Source organism: Cyphomyrmex costatus, unplaced genomic scaffold (genome assembly GCF_001594065.2).
Source record: "Cyphomyrmex costatus isolate MS0001 unplaced genomic scaffold, Ccosl1.0 scaffold216, whole genome shotgun sequence".
Taxonomy (NCBI): Eukaryota; Metazoa; Arthropoda; class Insecta; order Hymenoptera; family Formicidae; genus Cyphomyrmex; species Cyphomyrmex costatus.
The window spans coordinates 986,305-1,007,622 of record NW_017276214.1 but is presented as its reverse complement, the minus strand read 5'-3'; the positions used below and the strand labels follow the sequence as shown (position 1 = coordinate 1,007,622).

The 21,318-nt window shown below is 32.4% G+C and overlaps 3 protein-coding genes across 3 annotated transcripts; all 3 read right to left on the bottom strand.

The window, feature by feature from the left end:
- Positions 1-1,103: 1,103 nt before the first annotated feature.
- wds (WD repeat-containing protein wds) lies at positions 1,104-4,756 on the bottom strand. Its single transcript, XM_018539538.1, has 8 exons — positions 4,483-4,756; positions 3,631-3,727; positions 2,899-3,062; positions 2,537-2,626; positions 2,059-2,198; positions 1,716-1,947; positions 1,526-1,613; positions 1,104-1,288 (listed from the first exon to the last, which is right to left on the bottom strand). The coding sequence occupies exons 1-8, from the start codon at positions 4,567-4,569 to the stop codon at positions 1,188-1,190; spliced, it is 999 nt and encodes a 332-aa protein (XP_018395040.1). The 5' UTR covers positions 4,570-4,756; the 3' UTR covers positions 1,104-1,187.
- An 8,874-nt stretch (positions 4,757-13,630) lies between these two features.
- On the bottom strand, positions 13,631-20,292 carry LOC108773655 (protein MTO1 homolog, mitochondrial). Its single transcript, XM_018539528.1, has 10 exons — positions 20,177-20,292; positions 18,028-18,280; positions 17,615-17,914; positions 17,307-17,483; positions 15,383-15,790; positions 15,107-15,279; positions 14,333-14,782; positions 14,072-14,175; positions 13,893-13,953; positions 13,631-13,756 (listed from the first exon to the last, which is right to left on the bottom strand). The coding sequence occupies exons 2-10, from the start codon at positions 18,239-18,241 to the stop codon at positions 13,652-13,654; spliced, it is 1,992 nt and encodes a 663-aa protein (XP_018395030.1). The 5' UTR covers positions 18,242-18,280; positions 20,177-20,292; the 3' UTR covers positions 13,631-13,651.
- On the bottom strand, positions 18,885-19,529 carry LOC108773632 (uncharacterized). The gene has a single exon (XM_018539498.1). It carries the CDS (start codon positions 19,500-19,502, stop codon positions 18,885-18,887), a length of 618 nt encoding a protein of 205 aa, XP_018395000.1. The 5' UTR covers positions 19,503-19,529.
- Positions 20,293-21,318: the final 1,026 nt, after the last annotated feature.

Genomic DNA, 21,318 nt, shown 5'->3' with positions numbered 1-21,318 from the left:
AAGATATGTATATATATGTATATACATATAAGATACAGTTTATAATTCTGTTTATTAACATAAATAAAATATTTTCTGCGTTATAAATATAGCTTATATATATGTCAAATGTACTAATACAGCAAACGGCTATTATTATATTCGTGACTGTACAAGATATGTTTGGTAAGCTAGAATTTCGTGGAAAATTATTACGATGGTATGTTAAAATATTAGACACATTTATATGTTTCTTAAAATCAGTATACATTTCTAGTTTTGTTAATTCATTGTGTATACAATATTGAAATATTTTGTACATCTTTTTAATAAAATAGTTTATTAAATTTTATAAATGTTATATGAGATTAATATACAATTGATGGATTGTTGAAAATTAAAAAATTTTAAAAATATAATTAGGTAGATACGTATATCAAGAAAAAGATAAATTATAACTTAAAATAATCTATAATATATGAGAGGAGAAAAATTAAATGATAATTTTAGATTTTATTATTTGCAAACTATTGAAAATCCTCAAGAAATTACGATTGACCTGATATATTAAATAAAAAAAATAGAAAAAAGTTATGCGATTATCTCAATGATCTATGTATATATCTAATGATACATGCAATAATCTTCTAAGTTTATGGAATTTCTGCAAAATTAAAAGAATTATTAGTATTAAATGTCAACAATGTCATCCATGCACGTAGAGCGATAATATACTGTGTTTAAAATTTATTATTTTAAATTAAGATGCATCTGGATCATGAAATTACCGGATATCGGGTTTCAGATATTCAGTTTCATATTTTGTTCGGATATTCGATATCTAGTAGGGTAATTATCCGATCGAATTTCGGATATTTCCCTGAATATCCAGTGTATTTCTAATTTTAAAGATATAATTTGTACAATTACGATAAAATTTGAATTACTAATACTGTTCAAAGTCTACTATTTCTAATCTATTCGTAACAGGAAATGCAATAAATGATAGCGTACCAAAATTACTTTAAGCTAACAAAGCTTATGTAACATTATATCAATAATAAAATATTCTGATATAAAATAGTATTTTACTTTATATCCTAGTATCTATGATCTATGCTTTACAATGTCATCGTTCTTTCTTTCAACATAAAAACACATTTTTGTACAGCAAATAATAACAGCGAATGTGACTTTATAGGTTATTTTTATGTATCGCTCTTCCATAATTTGATAGTTTTATCGTTCTCAAGGGCGGCCGAAGCTATAATGTTGTCCGTTGGATGACATGTTGTACAAAGTACAACGTCTGAAAACACGTGCACACAATTAAAATGAGTAAACTAAAATCTAAGAAAATTATATAAAAATATAATCTCAAAGACATTTAAATATTGAATTTCTTTTTATTCAAATCGCACTGATAAAAATTAAAAAAAAAATGTATATATGCATATTTCCATATGAAGAGCTGAAGGTTTAATAGAATAATGTCCATTTTTATTTAATTAATTAATGTCATTTTTTAAATGAATGTATAATTTACCTGTGTGTCCCTGTAACTTTTGCACGATCTCTTTCGTCTGTAAATTCCAAATGTATACCATGCTATCTTCAGAGCCGGAGACAATCCACTGTAAGTAAAAGATCATTAAAATAATCCTTACAGTCCATTATCTCTACATAATCTTAATTGTAAGGCATTTAAAATTAATTAATCGTCGCACAATACGCACCTTTCCACCCGTTACAGAGAAGTTCGCAAAGATGCAATATTTTTCATTTTTGTGACCACTATACGTTTTCAAACATTTTCCTTTACTGTAATCCCACAGCTTCAATGTATTGTCTAATGTTGCTGCCAAGATGTACTTGCCGTTCGGTGAAAATTTGACAAATGATACTGGAGGATTGTCGTCGTCTATCAAAGTTTTCAGACATTGTCCTGATGCAGTGTCCCAAATTCGACTGCAAATCATATATATTAATATTATGCAATAAATTTTCAGAGAAGAGATATGCGGTCTCATTCAGCTCACAGATCACCTCAACTGTAAAATTTGATGTTGCAATACTTACCACAATCCATCGTAACTACTGGAGACAATTAAAGAACCATCCCTATTGAAATGCACCGCACTAACAGGATCTGAATGTGCCGGTAAGGTTTTAAGGCATTTTCCGCTTCTTACATCCCAAATACGTACACTTTCGTCAAACTAAAAAAAAAGAACAAATTTTTTAGACCTTGTGATTTTACCTTCTTCTTATAATTGCATACATAATGTCACCCCAATTCACATTTTAATTTAATAATAAGACCAAACATTTTGCACGGCTTATTATCATTAATAAAAAATTTATTATTATATTTTCAATTTTGTATAGGAAATTTAATTTTGAATAAGAAAAATGTTCTAAAATTGTAATAGAAAAACTGTATAACTTGATTCTCATATAGAAACTGATATTTTGATAAATTCTAAGAAACTTAATTTAAAAAGATTATTTTTATATAAAATAAAGAACAAATATATGTAATTAATCTGTTACTTACAGAACCAGAGACTATGAGATTGGACTGTGGGTTGAAATTACAACAGAAAACGTAATTACTATGACCCTTTAATGTTTTTAAACATTTACCCTGAAAAATAAGAGATTCTAAGATTAATATATAAAAAAAGATGCAATACTTAAAAAAAACTTAAATTTTTATACCTATTACATTCAAACATAATTTAAAACATTAATTCCAAACATGATATCACTAAAAAGATATTTAATGCAGCCAATTAAGAAATTTCTGATAATCTATTTTTTATATATTATAGTTAGAAAACTATGGAGATTTCATAATTATCACTAATATTTACTTTTTTTAATTATAAAGAATATTCTGTACAATGGATTACTTACAGAACTTAATTCCCATATTTTTAAGGTTTTATCATCAGAAGCTGATACCAGCAATCTACTATCACTAGACCACGCTACATCAGAAATGCCCAACTTATGACCAGCTATAGTCTTCTCAAACTTTCCATCGTAAGAACCCCAAATTTTAATAAGTTTATCAGCAGCTGAAAAATTAGAAAAGTATACAAAATATTATTAGTTTGTCATTAGCATATCTCAAATCTCGTAACCAGTGTCTATATTCTGTATCCATATAGTCAAACTCCTTAGCATAAGAAAATAGTTGTTTGACATAGGTTTTCTTTCAACTGTCATCATGTAACTGCCATCAGGATAATAGTAATTTTGTTTAATAGCAACTTAAAGAAAATTATGTTAGACAACCGTTTCCTATACAAACAAGCAAAAATGCTGTAACATACTCATATTATAAATGTAGCCACAATCTATTTGTAAGAAGGAACTATTTCCTGAGTATTGTCATCAAGTTGCTCTTAACCATTAGTGGCAATAAAAAAGCAATCCAGTAGGCAAAATTGCTTTTCTCAACAATGCAGTCAATTTAAACAACTTGCTATCTTTTAACAACAGTATTGGTATCATTATACTATTGTTGTTTATGTTATATAAATATAGTAAAAAAAGCTGCACAATGACAATGTAATGATAATAAATTGTCATTAAGAGTTATAGAATAAAGGCAATGTGTAATCTCTAAAAATCCATAATTACCTGAGCTGGCCAACCATTCTCCATTAGGACTAAATTTGACAGATGACACAGCTTTAGTATGACCTGCTAAAGTATACCTCAGTGCATAATTTGATTTCTGTAAAGGAAAAAGCAAAGATATATATATATCACTTCTATATTCATTTTACTTTTGTATTACAGAAACAACATTATAACAACATTATAAAGCAAGTAATATTGGTTCAACAGTCAAATAGGTCTATTTTTATTCCTATAGGGAATAATATTTTCCTTATATATTTTATTCCTGTTTCTCGTTTTTATCAAACATTTATTTTACTTTACTTTAAATTTCAAGTGTTCAATCATAAAAAACAGATCTCATATTTGATTGTAAATATCTTTTTTTTTTTCATTACATATATTTCATCATGAACAATATGTAACCAAAAATAGAAACAGCTTAAAAAACATTAAATTTGATAAAACTGGAAAATACACGGAAATGGCTTGAACATAGAAAGAAAAGTAACCTTGTTAGATAGAATTAGAATTACAATAGATAAACGAAACATGTGATAAGTTTTACTTTATTTATTTTGGGGTTTTTGTAAGAAATTTTCGTAACACGTGTATACAAATCAGCGAAAACAAGTTTAACAACTTTCTGTTCTATGTATTTTGTTCGTAACTTGAATGTAAATCCAGCCATCTTATATTTTCCCCAATATCTGCATCGAGAACTTTGTCGTAGGACAATCTAGTTGCTTACTCTAGTTACGTATTTATTATCTCGTTTGACATTCATAATTAACCGAACCGGCGTATTAACGTGAATTTAACCTGTACATACCCTTTACCATATGCAAATTCAAATATTGTATACTTTACCACTATCGCGTTTTTTGTCCCGCTAGCAGCCGCGCTGGAAGAATTATTCACGGACGTCTGTCCTGGCGATGGGCCGAGGGGCACCATATTTCTCAACTATTTATCGATAAAATTTACAAACGCAACAATCCACAACGATAGCAACGCATCTAATCCGTAGAATGTGAATGTGATAGAATGTGAGCCACGGAGTATAATACTCCGTGATATTAAGGTGCCGTCACATACAGCCCGCAATCCGTAATCCGCACCGAATGTCCGCAAAGGTTAGTAGGGATTGCGTCCGTATTTTATTTTATTTTTTTTTACGTATATAGGCCGCAGCACACACTTTTGCATAACGCATAAAGCATGTGCATGAGGAATTTCATTGGCCCATTTTCTTATACATGAATCAGTGGACCAATCAAATTCTATATGTATTTGGTTTATGCGTTATGCAAAAGTGTGTGCTGCGGCCTTATTTTATCTCCTTATGTCCCATGGAGCCGTAATTCCGTAAAAGTTACCGGTTTTTACTAGTAATGCTTTTTCTAATTATCTATTTGACTAGGGCCATTGTCACCAAGCTTCGATTAACTAATCGGCCTATTAACTTTGCAGGCTTCCAACTGAAGTTGATGTCGGAGCTGGGGGTCAATCACGTACCTTTTCCCCTAGGGCGGAAACGTGAAAAGTGAAATTTTTTTGCATGAGTGTGTACATATATGTTCATACATACATTCATAAAAGTTTTCACTTTTCCGCCCTAGAGAAAAAGTTACGTGATTGACCCCCTGAGCTCACATTAAAGGTGCTTTTTCATGCGCAGCACGCTGCAGCAGCAATTTGTTACTATTGGTTAAGAATTTTATGTAAGCTAGATGACGCACTTCCGGCGCAAAATACATTTTGCCGCAGTTCGTTGAAGTTGAACCGAACGAACAGCAAGCAGCAAGCGGCAAAATCGAGGCAATATTATTTATTGCAATAAATATTAGGAAAATTAACGAAGAATGGCTTCGGATAAGGTACGAATGTTTGTAAATTAGATCATTTTATACTTTACACTTTACTTTTTCAAATTTGTGGTAAAGTATAAAATGATCTAATTTACAAACATGTATCCGTACCTTATCCGAAGCCATTTTTCGTTTATTTTCCTAATATTTATTGCAATAAATAATATTTTTATAATGAAACGACGGACATATTGTACGCTTTCTCGATTTTGCCGCTTGCTGCTTGCTGTTCGTTCGGTTCAACTTCAACGAACTGCGGCAAAATGTATTTGCGCCGGAAGTACGTCATCTAGCTTACATAAAATTCTTAACCAATAGTAACGAATTGCTGCTGCAGCGTGCTGCGCATGAAAAAGTACCTTAAGGGTGCAGTCACATGGAGTCAGAAATAACGGAACGGAACAGTAAGGGCGGGTTCACACCTTGACGGAAAAGCAGAATGCGGAAAAGCAGTAGCCAATCAAGCAGTCGACTTTCTGTTAGATTTGTACTTTTTACTACCAGGGCGAGTTCTGATCGGTTAACTGCTCTTCCGCTTTCCGCTTTTCCGTCAAGGTGTGAACCCGCCCTAAAGGTGCCATTTCATGCTGACGCTAAAACGCTTAACGCTCGTTTTGTTCGTGTTCACTTTATGTAATTTTATCTATGGCTAAAAAGTTCGTTTCTATCCAACTTTCTAGCGTTGGCGGACTAATTCTCTGCGGAATAATTATTTCTGTTTTAATTGGAAAGTTTATATTAATTTCCATATGAGGACCGCAATGATGCTTAAAAGTTCTTCGAATTGAGTTGACGACATTCTAAAGTAATTCCTGAATCGTAAATCTTCAAGTCATAAAACAGGAATATATAATAGAAAACAAATTATACATGCTGACATAAAAATCGATTTCTAACCTTTAAAATTGTATTTATTCAAAATGTGCATTATAACTAACAAATTTTATAAAAAAATGCCCGGCTGCTGCGTGCCTTATTGCTTTAATAGTACCGAAAAAGGATTTTCAATGAGGAGTTTTCCATACTAATAAAAATAAGTTTATTCTTTTATTATTCCATTCCCGTCAACTGAATAGCGCGCGTAAAGAACATTTTTGAGGCATCTTATTGGTTCCACCATATTTTGTCAGCACCAATAGAATTAATAACTTGGCCAGATTCCTTATTAAGCCGGTTCTACATTAGTTGCCAGCCGATCGCAAGTTTGTTGCGACAGCCAATCTGAAGCGTTGATTTCAAAATGCAAACTTGAGATTGGCTGTCGCAACGAACTTGCGATCGGCTTGCAACTTAATGTAGAACCAGCTTTATAGGGACTCTACGTGATGTGAGCACAGCACGCTATACACCACTTGGAACATACACTAGCACTACTAGTGGCACTAGTGCTCCGGTGTATCATCTTATCCTTGTTTAACATGGTTGGACAACAAGAATAAAACGATATGGGAGCACTCGGGTGATATTTCTGAACGCAGCTCTAGAAGCAGAATACCTTGGAATACCTATGCTACCCATATGTACCCACATGCTGAATTCACACTGCATCCGTTTTCGTCGTACGACGAATCTGCAACCAATCAGAAAAATCGTATCACCGATACGAAGCAAAATTTTGCTTCCTGATTGGTTGCAGAGTTGTCGTACGACGAAAATCGGAAACAGTGTGAATCCAGCATTAGTGTATGTATGTGATAGGCTGAACTGCCTGTCGTATTAAATAAGATTTTTCAATGAAAGAAGGATGTGAGGAAGAATTCTGCTCAGTTGTTCGTTTGTCAAAAAACATTTGATAAATTTTTTCCTGACGTTTCAACTATCACGAAATGGTATTCAGTTTTGGATAGTCTCAACCGGGATTTAAAAGCCTTAAGCGGGGAGCACAGACTTTTACATAACGCATAAACCATATACATAAAGAATTTGATTGGTCCATTGACTCATGCATAAGAAAATGGACCAATGAAATTCCTTATGCACATGCTTTATGCGTTATGCAAAAGTCTGTGTTCCCCGCTTATCGCACATGAACTGCATAATTGTGCATAAGCATAACATAAGGCCGCTGGACCAATGAGCATCTTATGTTAATCAATATGGAATCTTTATGCTGGATGCTCATTGATCCAGCGGCCTTATGTTATGCTTATGCACAGTTATGCATTTCATGTGCGATAGGCCTTAAAATGTAAAGTTGAGAATTCGGAAACTCCGATTTTTTGTAACCTCGTGATGGATAAAATGTCAATTAAAGAAAAAATCATTTACAATGGCAAACAATATTATGGATACATTAACATAGGCTTAAATATGATAATAACGATTCAGATAAACCTGTAAAAGTAAAGAGTGCACTAGTTTTTATGCTGGTTAGACAATTTATTATTAATGTAAGATTATTCTACAAATGTGAAAGCAAATGCGCAACATTAATTGAAAAAAGATTTTATTAGACATAAAAATTTTCTAAAATATAATACATTTAAAAAATCAATAAATATTCGCTTTATTCCTATATTCATTGTATTTACATTAATTTACATCTACTCAAATCAATTTTAATCTCATATTGCATTCTTATATTAGGTAATAAACTTAGTTTCCACGGTTTTGGAAAACGGAAAAAGAATAAACTTGAGCACCACAGTTAACAACTACAACATCACATTTACTGTGGCTTCTTAATTTTCAGCAAAGGCCAACGTGAGATTTGGCTTATTGCGGCGTTTTGTTCCGACCCTCACTATTGGATTCATCAGTAAGGCACCGTAGTGGGAGATTGTCTCAGATGCCTAGGAGTCTTTTTCTTTAGAAGAAATTTTACACGTCTCGAACGCTTGTGAAAATTGGCGCGAGTCCCGTTAGACCTCTGGTGAGGGTCGTTACATTAGCTACGTTTGCGTTTTTGTTATGTTTTGTATTTATTAAAATCTTTTTTACAAATGTCACATTTTATGTTTTATATTTTAGTTCTATGCTGAACTTTCGTTTTCGTTTTTGCTATATAATGTTTTGAATTTATTAAAAATTTATTACTTATTAGGAGTATAAATAAGTTTCCGCCGTTTTTTTTTATCAAAAATTAGGCATTTATTGTGAAAGAACGATACTAATGTTTTATTCGAAGTATTGTCCATCGCTAGCCACTACTTTTTCCCATCTTTCTGGTAATTGGTGGATTCCACGTCGAAAAAACTGATCATCTTTTGAAGCTATCCACGAATCGATCCAATTTTTGGTTTCTTCATATGATGTGAAGTGTTGCTCAGACAGGTCATACTCCATCAATCGAAACAAGTAGTAATCAGAAGGAGCAATGTCTGGTGAATACGGCGGATGGGGTAAAACTTCCCAATTGAGTGTTTCCAAGTAGGATTTGACCGGTGCCGCAACATGTGGAAGAGCATTATCATGCAGAAGAATGATTTTATCGTGTCTGAAGCAGTATTGGGCGCGTTTTTCCTTGAGTACTCGGCTCAGTCTCATCAATTGTGTTCGGTACAGAGCCCCAGTAATGATTTCGTTCGGTCTAAGCAATTCATAATATACGACACCAAGCTGATCCCACCAAATACACAACATGAGCTTTTTTCCATGAATGTTCGGCTTGGCTGTCGATGTTGAAACATGGCCAGGTTGTCCCAATGATTTCTTCTTCTTTGGGTTATTGTAGTGGATCCATTTTTCATCACCAGTGACTATACGATGTAAAAAACCTTTTTGTTTATGCCTGGCAAGCAGCATTTCACATGTGAAAAATCGGCGTTCAACGTTTCTCGGCTTCAGTTCATATGGAACCCAATTTCCTTGCTTTTGAATCATTCCCAATAATTTTAAGCGATGTGAAATTGCTGGTTGAGTCACTCCTAATGTAAGTGCAAGTATTTCTTGCGTTTGGCACGAATCTTCATCCAATAATGCTTCCAATTCCGCGTCTTCGTACACTTTCGGCCTTCCGCTACGTTCTTTGTCTTCGACGTCAAATTCACCGTTCTTAAACTTTTGAAACCACTCACGACAACTTCTCTCACTTAAGGCAGCCTCACCATATGCTTCTACAAGCAATCGATGCGCCTCAGCTGCAGATTTCTTCAAATTAAAGAAGTAAATCAAAAGCTCCCGCAAATGACGCTTATTCGGCTCAAAACTCGACATTTTCACACAAAAAAAGATATATGATGCTGATACAAAATCGCTAATATTTCAAGGTTATATTGTTGCCAGATGTCTAACCTTACGATATGATGTTTTACAGCAGACAATTTTAACCATAACATACTGGTGGCGCCATCTTTTGTCAAACGGCGGAAACTTATTTATACTCCTAATATCTTGCTCGTAGCCCTTCTACACTTATTAGTTGCTTTCTATTTGTACCAAAACTCAGATAATTCTCACTTGTAACGTCATAACTCAGTTGAATACACGTTCCTTTTACATCTAGTGAGATTTAACTGAATTTTTACCTACAATCTGCACAAGTTCGAGACCGTGTGCTTTACTGAGTCTCCTAGATTCACATGTAAAAGTGAGGTTATGAACTTATGTGTATGCAATAACTTTCTCACCAAAAAGAGCTAGGATAAAATCATAAAAGAATTATAATTATTGATAGCAAATAATCGGTAATTATTTAAAATACAGGCTTCACTTTTGATTTTGGTGAAATATTAGACTCATTCAACTCGTTTATTACACGAAACTGAAAAATCTGGAAGAAAAAACGTTAAGTCAGGGGCCAACGTTTTTTAGATTCTTTTGTTTCGTGCAAAAATCATCTTAGCGCATTTAGTTCGACACAATTTATTGAGATTAACAAGGAGGTTAGAGAGAATTTCACAGTTTAACGCATTCCTTTTACATACTGAACAATGACGTCATTATCTAAGTATGAAATACTCAGCTCACTTCAGACTTAGTTTCACTTGAGTCTAAATGAAAAGCAACTATTATACAATACTATTATGTCAATTTAATTGTTATTTTGTCTAAGATATATAACCTAAAACCCCTGAAACAAACAACACTGCGTGAGAACACTAAATAATTGTACATTTCACATAAACGATGGTATTAACGCATATATGCATTGTGAACATATATGTACCTTTCTCTCTCGTACAGATATTAGCTTCATGTTCAGCATATTCTGCTTCCAGTAGTACATGTTCTAATATGTTCTAGGCTTTCGACCAACGACACAGATAATCTTATACAAAAACGCATTGCAAATATTGTTACGGCTTTCTATCCTGCAATACAATTCTCCGTTAAACATCATACAATTAAATAATTGCTACACAATAAAAATTAGTAACTCAGTGAACGGTTTGTAATAATCACTGATAAATCAGAAACACGGACCATGATATCATCACAATAAAAATAAAGTAAGAAATAATTAAGCATAAAAAACTACAAAAATATTGTACAAATCCATAATAAAACCACTTACCTAGAAATTCTCTCAGATCTTTGTGAATATTTTCATTTTGCGAATCATGCCAACTTCCTTAAAAAATGCTCTCTCTCTTGTACAGATTTTTTAATAATCTAAAAAACAGAAAATACATTTTACCAATCTCAGTTGTCAAACAAACTATATATAAATCATATCTTGAAAAGTCAGAAAATGGTTATAAAATTAATCACTGATAAATCAGAAACACGGACCATGATATCATCATAATAAAAATAAAGCAAGAAATAATTAAGCATAAAAAACTACAAAAATATTGTATAAATCATATATATTCTTAATAATAAAACCACTTACCTAGAAATTCTCTCAGATCTTTGTGAATATTTTCATTTTGTGAATCATGCCAACTTCCTTAAAAAATGCTCTCTCTCTTGTACAGATTTTTTAATAATCTAAAAAACAGAAAATACATTTTACCAATCTCAGTTGTCAGACAATCTATGTATATATAAATCATATTTTGAAAAGTCAGAAAATGGTTATAAAATTAATCACTGATAAATCAGAAACACGGACCATGATATCATCACAATAAAAATAAAGAAATAATTAAGCATAAAAAACTACAAAAATATTGTACAAATCATATAATTTCTTAATAATAAAACCACTTACCTAGAAATTCTCTCAGATCTTTGTGAATATTTTTATTTTGCGAATCATGCCAACTTCCTTAAAAAATGCTCTCTCTCTCTCTCTCTCTCTCTCTCTCTCTCTCTCTCTCTCTCTCTCTCTTGTACAGATTTTTTAATAATCTAAAAAACAGGAAATACATTTTAGCAATCTCAGTTGTCAGACAATCTATATACAAATCATATCTTGAAAATCAGAAAATGGTTATAAAATTAATCACTGATAAATCAGAAACACGGACCCAAAAACTTCATCATTTAAATAAAGCAAATAAATGTAAAATACTATATAAATAAAAATTCATGATTCGGTAATACTAAATTAATAAATACTCCGAAACACGTGGTCGAATGGTTGACGACGCAGCCATTTGCGGTCAGCAAATAGTGAATTTTTGTAAAGACCGGATAATTAAGCTATTAGAATTGGTTAAAGAAAAAATTAAGCGATGTATCAATACGAATAAAAGTTTCTCACCAATTTGCGTCTTTCCCAAGACCTTTCATGCGAGAGAATTGAACCGCAATTATCACGTACCTTACCCATTCGTAATGAAATGTTAACTGATGTTAACGCCAACGTCGCCAACAGAAAATCCAGAAATCAGCGAGAAGGCCGAAAAGTTTCCCCTCTCCCACCTCCCACTTTTCCATCTTTATGACTTGAATAATGAATCAACCAATCACGATCGACAATTTTAAAACGGCAGTTGATGGCAGTCATCGTTCCGACACTTTTCGGCTGTAATTGGTCACTTCATTTACTACTGAAGTCATAATGCTTAAGTATTTGCGTAAACAGCTATAACTCTGAAGATAACATTGATTAACTTACGAAATACATAAAAATTTGTAACAAATAAAAAATTTATTTTATATTATTTTATTAATGTGAATAAAATTAATAATTTTTTGTCACGTAAAGATCAAGGACGACAAATTATGTCGAAAATTTTATTGCAATTTCTAATAATTAAATTAAATAGTATTTAATCAAAGTTAATCTTAAATGCAATGCAAAAATATTTGAGAAATAAACATTCATTTTATTTTATTATTTATGTTAGTAATCATATTGTAATATAACATATTTAGAAACCTTCCTCACTTTTTAAATTATTCTTTTTAGAGTTATTGAATTATTCAAAGTTTCTTTCTCAGGCATGTTTAAATATTTCAAGTGTGTGTGTACATTATTTAAAATATTTTAATATTGATAGGTCTATCAATATTACTTTATGATAAATTCTTGATAATTTTGTCTTTGTGTTAAAAAACGTTTATGACACGTCGTGAAAGATATAATTATTTAAATAATAAATGATAATAAGACTCTGTAAGTAAAACAATATAGACAAAAGAAGGCCAAAGAGCCAGCAATGTAACAAAGAAATTTAATTCAAATAATGAAAATAAGACATTACAAAGAACAAAACATCCGTTTCGACTCCTATCGAGTCATTCTCAATGTTACAATAAATATATTACAAATTCGTTATAAATATAAAGTATATAATATTACAAAAATCATTATAAATCTATAAAATATTTGTTCATATTCTTCATTTTGTGTAATGTTGCGAGTCAATTAAATCAGAAATCAAGGTAGTAAAAAGTATCAAGGTAGTAAAAAATACTCTTATCAGTTATATAAGTATCTATTTTTTAATATCAATTCTTAGTGGACTAATAAATTTCAAATCGAATGAGACAATGTCACAGAGGTCTAAGCTAGATCACGAGTGTTTCTAAATAAATGCGTATGAATTTATATACTACGAATGTAATTCTTTGATTGCGAGCCGAAATTTTTTCAGACTTGAAACACAACACTAATAATAAACTATCGCAGTAATATCACGAGTTAAATGGATTAACAATTTAACAATTATTGATGCTGTTTATGCATCTCATATTGATCTTACTAATGTTGAATAACCTATTAGACTGTAAATAATTACTTATTTTTAATAATAAATAATTACTTACATTTAATAATTAATTATATATATATATATTTATTTATTTTTCGCTATTAAAATATTTTACACATATTATTGAGTTTTCGTAACATTCTCATTGGAATGATACTTAATATAATAAAGTAGCCTCAATACGGCCGAAGGTGTCACACCCGAAATTTTATTGGCCGCTGCAATCTGCAAAATAAATTTCTTCTTAGTACAAAAAAAAATACAGAATGAGATAAATACTTAAAATAAAAAAGAAATTTGCTTTCATGGCACAAATAAAAAGTCGATGCTTTTACAAAAAATCAACGTCAAAAAAATTTACCGTGCGTGGAAGATGTTTCGTAAGTTTTTCTCGATCTTCATTAGATAAATTTAAGTCAGAACTGTAACAGAAATGAAATAAAGAATTAAAAAATCACTTATTTAAAAAAAATTATTTTGCTCAATTTTACAATGCAACAATTAAATGATCAAACATCGAAATAAAGCTTTGATCTTTACCTATTGTAGTCGATATTGTCAGGTATGGTCATCTGCTCGTTTCTTCTGATATCATTCACTTGGTTCTGCTGCTCCGCAACAGCGAAAGCATATTTTGTCTCTATCTGAAAGTTTAGTCATTGCCAGTGTTTTAATAATATTAGAAAATATGTATTTTACTTAAATGCGTTTGATTTAAATTTCTACAACTTTTATTTTATTTATACAAAAGCTTTTGAATTGCCTTGGCTTTTCCAACATGCGTTTGATTAATTTGCAAACCTCTATTCTTCTCGCCAAATTGGGATCTCCATCGAGATATCCTAATTGTGGCAACAGTTTTGCTAATTTTGCGAATGTCACTTTCTCATCTGTCGTGGACAGCATATCAAACGCTGACTTATGTCCAACGTCCTTAGAAATTTTTATTTTTAACAAGCGTCGCCATTTATTGGTTGTCCGCACATCGCTCTTGAGTATCTGTACAGCTTCCTGCATTTTACGAAAAACCTCTCTCGCTTTCTCGATCCTCTCATGAGAAACGCAGCCTATCATGTAACCTTTCTCTGTCAATCTCTGATCGGCGTTGTCGGGACGTAGACTCACTCGAAATTCTGATCTACTGGTAAACATTCTGTATGGTTCTGTGGTACCCTCTGTCGTCAGATCATCAATAAGGACACCAATGTAACCCTCGGTTCGACTTATCAAAAGTGGCAGTTTCTTAAATACCTGGATATACACAGAGATAACAACTTATAAATACGTCTATATAATTAGTTTACTAATTGGCAGCATCGCAAAATAATAAAACGTTAAAATTCTTTACAAATTGAAAAATCGTAAATCATTCTTTTGAAATAAATTATATAATTTATCTTTTTCGGGATAAGTTGAAAATTTACAATCAGTGAAATAAACAAGTGACTAAAAGCTGAAAGTGAATAAGCCCAATTGTTCATGAGAAATTTTAATTTATGTGATGATTTCAGTGAAAGGTCATAAGAAACTTTTCTTCATTGGAAAGCATTAATCTGAAACAATTTCTGTAATCACCTTAGCAGCTGCATTAACACCCGCGACGATACCTTGTGCAGCTGCTTCTTCGTAACCAGTAGTGCCATTTATTTGCCCAGCGAGGAACAGCCCTGGGACCTTTTTGGTTTCTAATTGGGTGGTCAATTCTCTGGGGTCTATGTAATCGTACTCGACACCATAACCAGGTTTGACTATTCAAATATAGATGCAATGAGAAAATCAGAAAAAATTTATAATGTACAATCATAATAGAAGAAAAAGCATTCTATTATAATTTCAATTTAAGGAGATTACCTAGACGAGCATTTTCCAATCCTGGGATACATTTAACAAGTTCCAACTGCTTCTCTTCCGGCAGAGTACACGATAATCCACTCGGATAAATCAACGGTGAGTCTAGACCTTCTGGCTCCAGCCAAATCTGATGTTTAAGTGTCTTAAATCGTAGAATCTTACTCTCTATGCTCGGACAATATCGCGGGCCCGATATTTCCTCCGTTACATGTAAATTACAATGCATATTATCTTTTATGATCTTTGCAACATCTTCGTTGGTATACGTCAGATACGTTAGTATTTGCTTGTCGGGAGGTAGCCATACGTTATTGCTCATAAACGAAAATGGTATAGGAGAGTCGTCTGGCGGATATGCTGTACATTTGGTAAAGTCGATGCTTTCTTTCTCCAACCTTGGTGGCGTGCCTAAAAATACATAGTAATTCTAAATAATAAGTCTATACATTTATATGGTAATATAATGTATATAATTGACATTACGATTAAAGTTTTTAATATAAAGGCAAACTATATTCTTTTTTTTTGTATTGTCAATGAAAACAAATAAAGGTAAATTATACAATATCAAATAAAAAATATATTCAATGAATGCATGGTTATTAGATCAATCAATTAGGAAAATTCCGTCCGTTTTTTACAAAAAATATGATCTTATTTAAGAAACAAAATGAAAAGGTACATCAATCAAAATATTGTCCATTGTTAGCGATGACTTTTTCCCATCTTACGGGCAGCAAACGAATTCTGCGGTGAAAGAATAACTCATCGTTGGAGGCTATCCAATCAGAGACCCATTTTTCGACGTCTTCATAAGAATTGAAGCGTTTCTCAGTAAGTGCGTGTGCCATCGAGCGAAACAAGTAATAGTCGGAAGAAGCACAGTCTGGTGAATAAGCCGTATATGACAGCACTTCCCTGCGAAACGCTCCTAACGTTTCCTTGACAAGTTTTGTCACATGAGACCGAGCGTTGTCGAAGCAAAATTATTTTATGCTGTCTCGTTTCATATTCGTTTTTCATGCAATGCTCGACTCAAACGGATAATTTGTTCTCGGTAGAAATCTTCTGTGACTGTTTGACCAGATTTCAAATGCTCATGGTACACTACACCCTTCTGATCCCACCAAATACAAAGCATTGCCTTCTTTCCATGGATATACCGTTTTAGCGTCTATGAGGATCGGTCGAGATCGCAAATGGTTTTTCTATGTTTGGAGTTATCAAAATAAATCCATTTTTCATCTCCAAAGTTAATATGATGCAAAAATCCCTTTCTTCGTTGCCTAGCAGGTAGAATTTCACAGGTGGTTTTTTGCCTTTCAATGTCTCTTGACTTCAGTTCATATGGGACTCATTTTCCTTCTTTGTAGACCTTTCTCAAGGCTTTCAAACGATCGGAAATAACAGATTGAGCACAATTTAATGCTTCTGTAAGTTGTTTTTGCGTTTGGCATGGGTCTTCATCCATCAATGTCTGCAATTCTTTGTCTTCAAATACTCTTGGCCGTCCAGAACGCTTTTTGTCCTCTACATCAAAATCACCACTTTTAAAGCATCAAAACCATTCTCTGCATGTTTTTTCGAAAGGAGCACTATCATCTTAAACTTTTACAAGCATTCGATTAGCTTCAGCTGCAGTTTTCTTCCATTTAAAGCAAAAGATTAACACTTTGCGCTTATTTGGCTCAAATTTCGACATTTTCGATGCAATAAGAAGCAAAATATTATTAATGCAAATGTATACTTTTATATACCAAATTTTATTAACAGATGGTAAAACTAAAAAATTAAGCTTGATTTAGACATTAGAGTTATTAACAGTTCTAGCTATAACTAGTCGCTGCTAGATGGACGGAACTTTCCGATTAACCTAATATTATGCGAATTAATTAAAGACATATATATAAAATATTGTTCTTACCAGTTTTAAGTCTTCCAATTCGAAATCCAAGTTTGTCGAGTGTATTTGCTAAACCAATACTAGGTTCATCATCCAATCTACCTGCAGGCCTTTTTTCCAACCCAATGTTTATTTGGCCTTTTAGAAAAGTTCCTGTGGTTATAACTACAGCGTCGCCAAATATCTTCGTTCCATCTCCTATGAAATAAAATAGATTAGTATGTAACATCTTATGTAAAAAAAAAATAAATTCACCAATCAGCCACTTTAATTATTTTTTATCAAATCTCAATTCTTTTCTTTATTTTAATATGAATTTTAAAACATACTGAGAATTACTCCTTGGCAAAACAGAGAATCGTTCTCCAAAATCAGATCTTCTACAGAGGATTCGTAAATATGCAATCTAGGCAGATTGAAAAGTTCTGCTTGAAGATGTTTCTTGTACAATTTTCTATCAATTTGAGCTCGAAGACCCCATACCGCTGGTCCCTTACTTTTGTTCAAGACTCTATAGTATATTCCCGAAATATCACATATCCGACAACATACTCCATCTAAAGCATCCACTTCTCTCATCAAATGGCCTTTTCCAATTCCACCAAAGGATGGATTACATGACATCTCTCCTATAATATTCAAATAAATTAGGTCGTATAATCTTATTTCGATCAAAATGCAATTTCACATATACAGCAATCCAGTAGAGTTTAACATTACTATCTTTAAAATGCATACACACCTATAGTATTCTTTTTTTGAGTAACCAACAGTGTCTTTGCACCCATTCTAACAGCAGCTGTACACGCTTCCGTTCCGGCATGACCACCGCCAACGACAATCACATCAAATTTGATTTCATCCACACATGTTAGTTTTCTCAGTAAACGTTTCTGTTCTATACGACTATCGCACCATCGAGTTAACAAAAATGATCTGATTTTTGTAAAAATCATTTTGTCTGGTCGTCACACCTTTCGTTTATATTTTACTTTCTGCAAAGATATTTGACCACATTCTTAAATATTAAAGAGAAAATATTATAAAATGATGAAATCAAATATAGACATATCATACCAATGGTTTATTATATTGTAGTTTTATGTTATTTGTTAATTATTGCTTATCTACATGCACAATATCTAGGTGCACATATTACCAATATATTTAATCACCTCTAACTCAGATCATCTATTCAATTTTAGCTCCGAATCCGAAACACAAAGCAATCAATGCAAAAAATTCATTAAGTATAAAGATTTCAAGGTTATAAAGTACTGATAAGCGTTGCTCAGATGTGTATCAAATTTAAAAGATTTTTGTATAAAAATCTTATTTTAACTTATCTTACATTATATCATGATTTTCTTACAGCAAACAAGGAATTCGTGCTGTAGTTAACAGAAAGACAGAGATATAGAATAGAGTACCCATCTGGGAAATTTTTTCGAAAAAGGAAGACATACAAATGCATACAAACATGAATGTTTTTATTGTCGAAGGAATACAAAGCCAATGTGAACCAATCACAAGTTGATCGTGTGATAAATGCTTTTACTGCACAAATTATAATATAAATAAAATAGAAGAAAATGCTGATCAAATATGATGATCTGATAAGAAATATTCTTTATCCTTCAAGGCTCTATATAACGAAATATATTGAATTGCATTACGCATTTTCAACAGTATCAATTGCTCGCACAGGTCTTCCTTACTTGCGAATCTTAAATCTGCGTATCCCAGATTATTAAAAAATTCTAAAACAAAGTTAAAGCAGTTCACATTGATGGAATTATAATTAACAGATTTCCACTTGATATCTTTCAACATAAGTAACAATGTTTTGTCCCATTGTGCAGTCCATGCCGCTGGCACTACCTCCAAGGCAATACAATTAGTCCACTTGATGATATCATTTACAATTAATCCTTGTTTGTCAAATTCTACAATGCTGCCACTAGAATCAACTATTCCAATGTGTAAATTGTCGCGTGTCACATTATAATCATCAAGAAAGCTGCCTTGTGAGGGCCGAATAACAACACTGGTTGGATTATGAGTGGCATTCACAAATGGATACGGAACACGAAACGGGTCTACAGCGAAGTTCTGTATTTGTGACGCGCATACTGGACACGTCGCTGGAATTTGCATGCAAAACACACTCTTGGCCTTGCAATGACGAAAACAGATGATGCCTGGATCATTGTTCATGTTTCCAAAGAACAAATTGAATTAAAGTTTAATTACTTCCAGATATTTATTCAACAAGATTCTTATTTAATTTTATTTTCTATTATTTAAAGAAATGTTCATTCCTATCAAGGAAGAAAAAGAGCTGTCGATCTGGAGAATGAGATGTATATATACAACAAAAACATTTGTCATATAAGGAACTTCGTTGATCATTTTATCCATTCCTTTCCTCACTACTTTACGACGCTCAGACTAGAAACGAGAAAGCAAAAGAACACAACAGGTATAAAGAAAAATACCTGCGATAACATAGATAATAGATTCGTCTTTTCAGTTAAATTTCTTCTCTCCTCTTTTCATCATATTAAAAAGAAAGAAAAAAGTGAACAGTGCAACAAATTCAACTAAAAAAGAACAGGATAAATATATGTGTAAAATATAAGTTATATATAGTATATACGTTAAATAGCAGGTCCACACAATTCTAACCTAACCTAATCTAGATAACGTATTCCATAAACGCAAAAAATGACATCATGACATCACATTCGTACATAATGAAACATTTCACGTGCCGTGTTAATTGTTAAAACAAAACATAGTGCGTTAATCATCTGGCGTTATCAAAATAATCGAGTGGAAAAACGAAAGTATTGCCTAAACTCAAACTTAATTCTTCCTAAGATACTCACATGATTAGCACACTTGCAACTGCGGTTTTTGTATAAAACGTCATGCTGCAAGCTGCAATAAAAGCTTAGCTTCGTCAAAAATACGCGAGTATCACTCCATTTAGACCCAGGAATTATAAAATTTCTTGTCACAAATCGGCTCTCAAGTGCAACATTTGAATGCACGATAATTATGAGACACTGTTAAATTTCTTTTTCTTTCCTTTAATCAATAGTCTCTGCCATTCTATATATAAGTAAATCTTCTGGAAGCAGCAGGGTTGGGAAAGTTATTTTATATAAACTGCTTATAAGTTATTTTTTATGTTACCTTATGTGTGTTTGTTATAGAAATTGAGTGTAAAAAGTAATGCAAAATTGGAGTAAATAATAAAATATATAAAAAATAAAATACTTGTTATTTTATACTCAATTTATATAATAATATAATAACCCCGGATCTACAATACATGTTTTAAGCCTTAAGATGTAAGAAATCAATCAATTACGGTCGAATTCAAGGAGAATATTTGACTATGATTCGTCCATTTCTTATGGCTTAAGGCTTAGAATTCTATTGTAGATCCGGGATAAAAAATAACTTACCCAATCCTGTCTAAAAGTAAAAACGACCAAAAGTGATAAATACTTTTACATATATGAAGATATCAGATTCATGCGATAAAGATGAAAATATTAATGCAATTCCATCATTAGATACATTCTTAATTGACAATTAACATTGATCAATTAGGCTGTTGTTCCATTATTCTATTTACTTGCATTTACTAGCAAAATTGGGAATACTTTTTTATTTAATATTTTACCAATTGATTATTTGAGAACGAGACATTTGAAACTGGTGGTTGGTAACTCGATGGCGCCACCATAGCGTCTCCTCAGCGTCGGCGCCTAGCGGTATGAGGTAGAAGCACACCAGAGAAGAGATCGAATCTAGAGATTATCGGAAGCATTGTTCTTCTCGCTTTCCACCCCTCGCCACACTTCTCTTCCACCATTTCCTCGTTGTGAGCTACACGTACGACCTGTGCCTCCCGTTAAACGTGGTGTGGACTCTACGACGACTACAACTGCGTATATTTGCAACCGCTGCACCTTCTTACACTTTCTGCAGCCGAAATATCGGAACATATCAGAGGTGC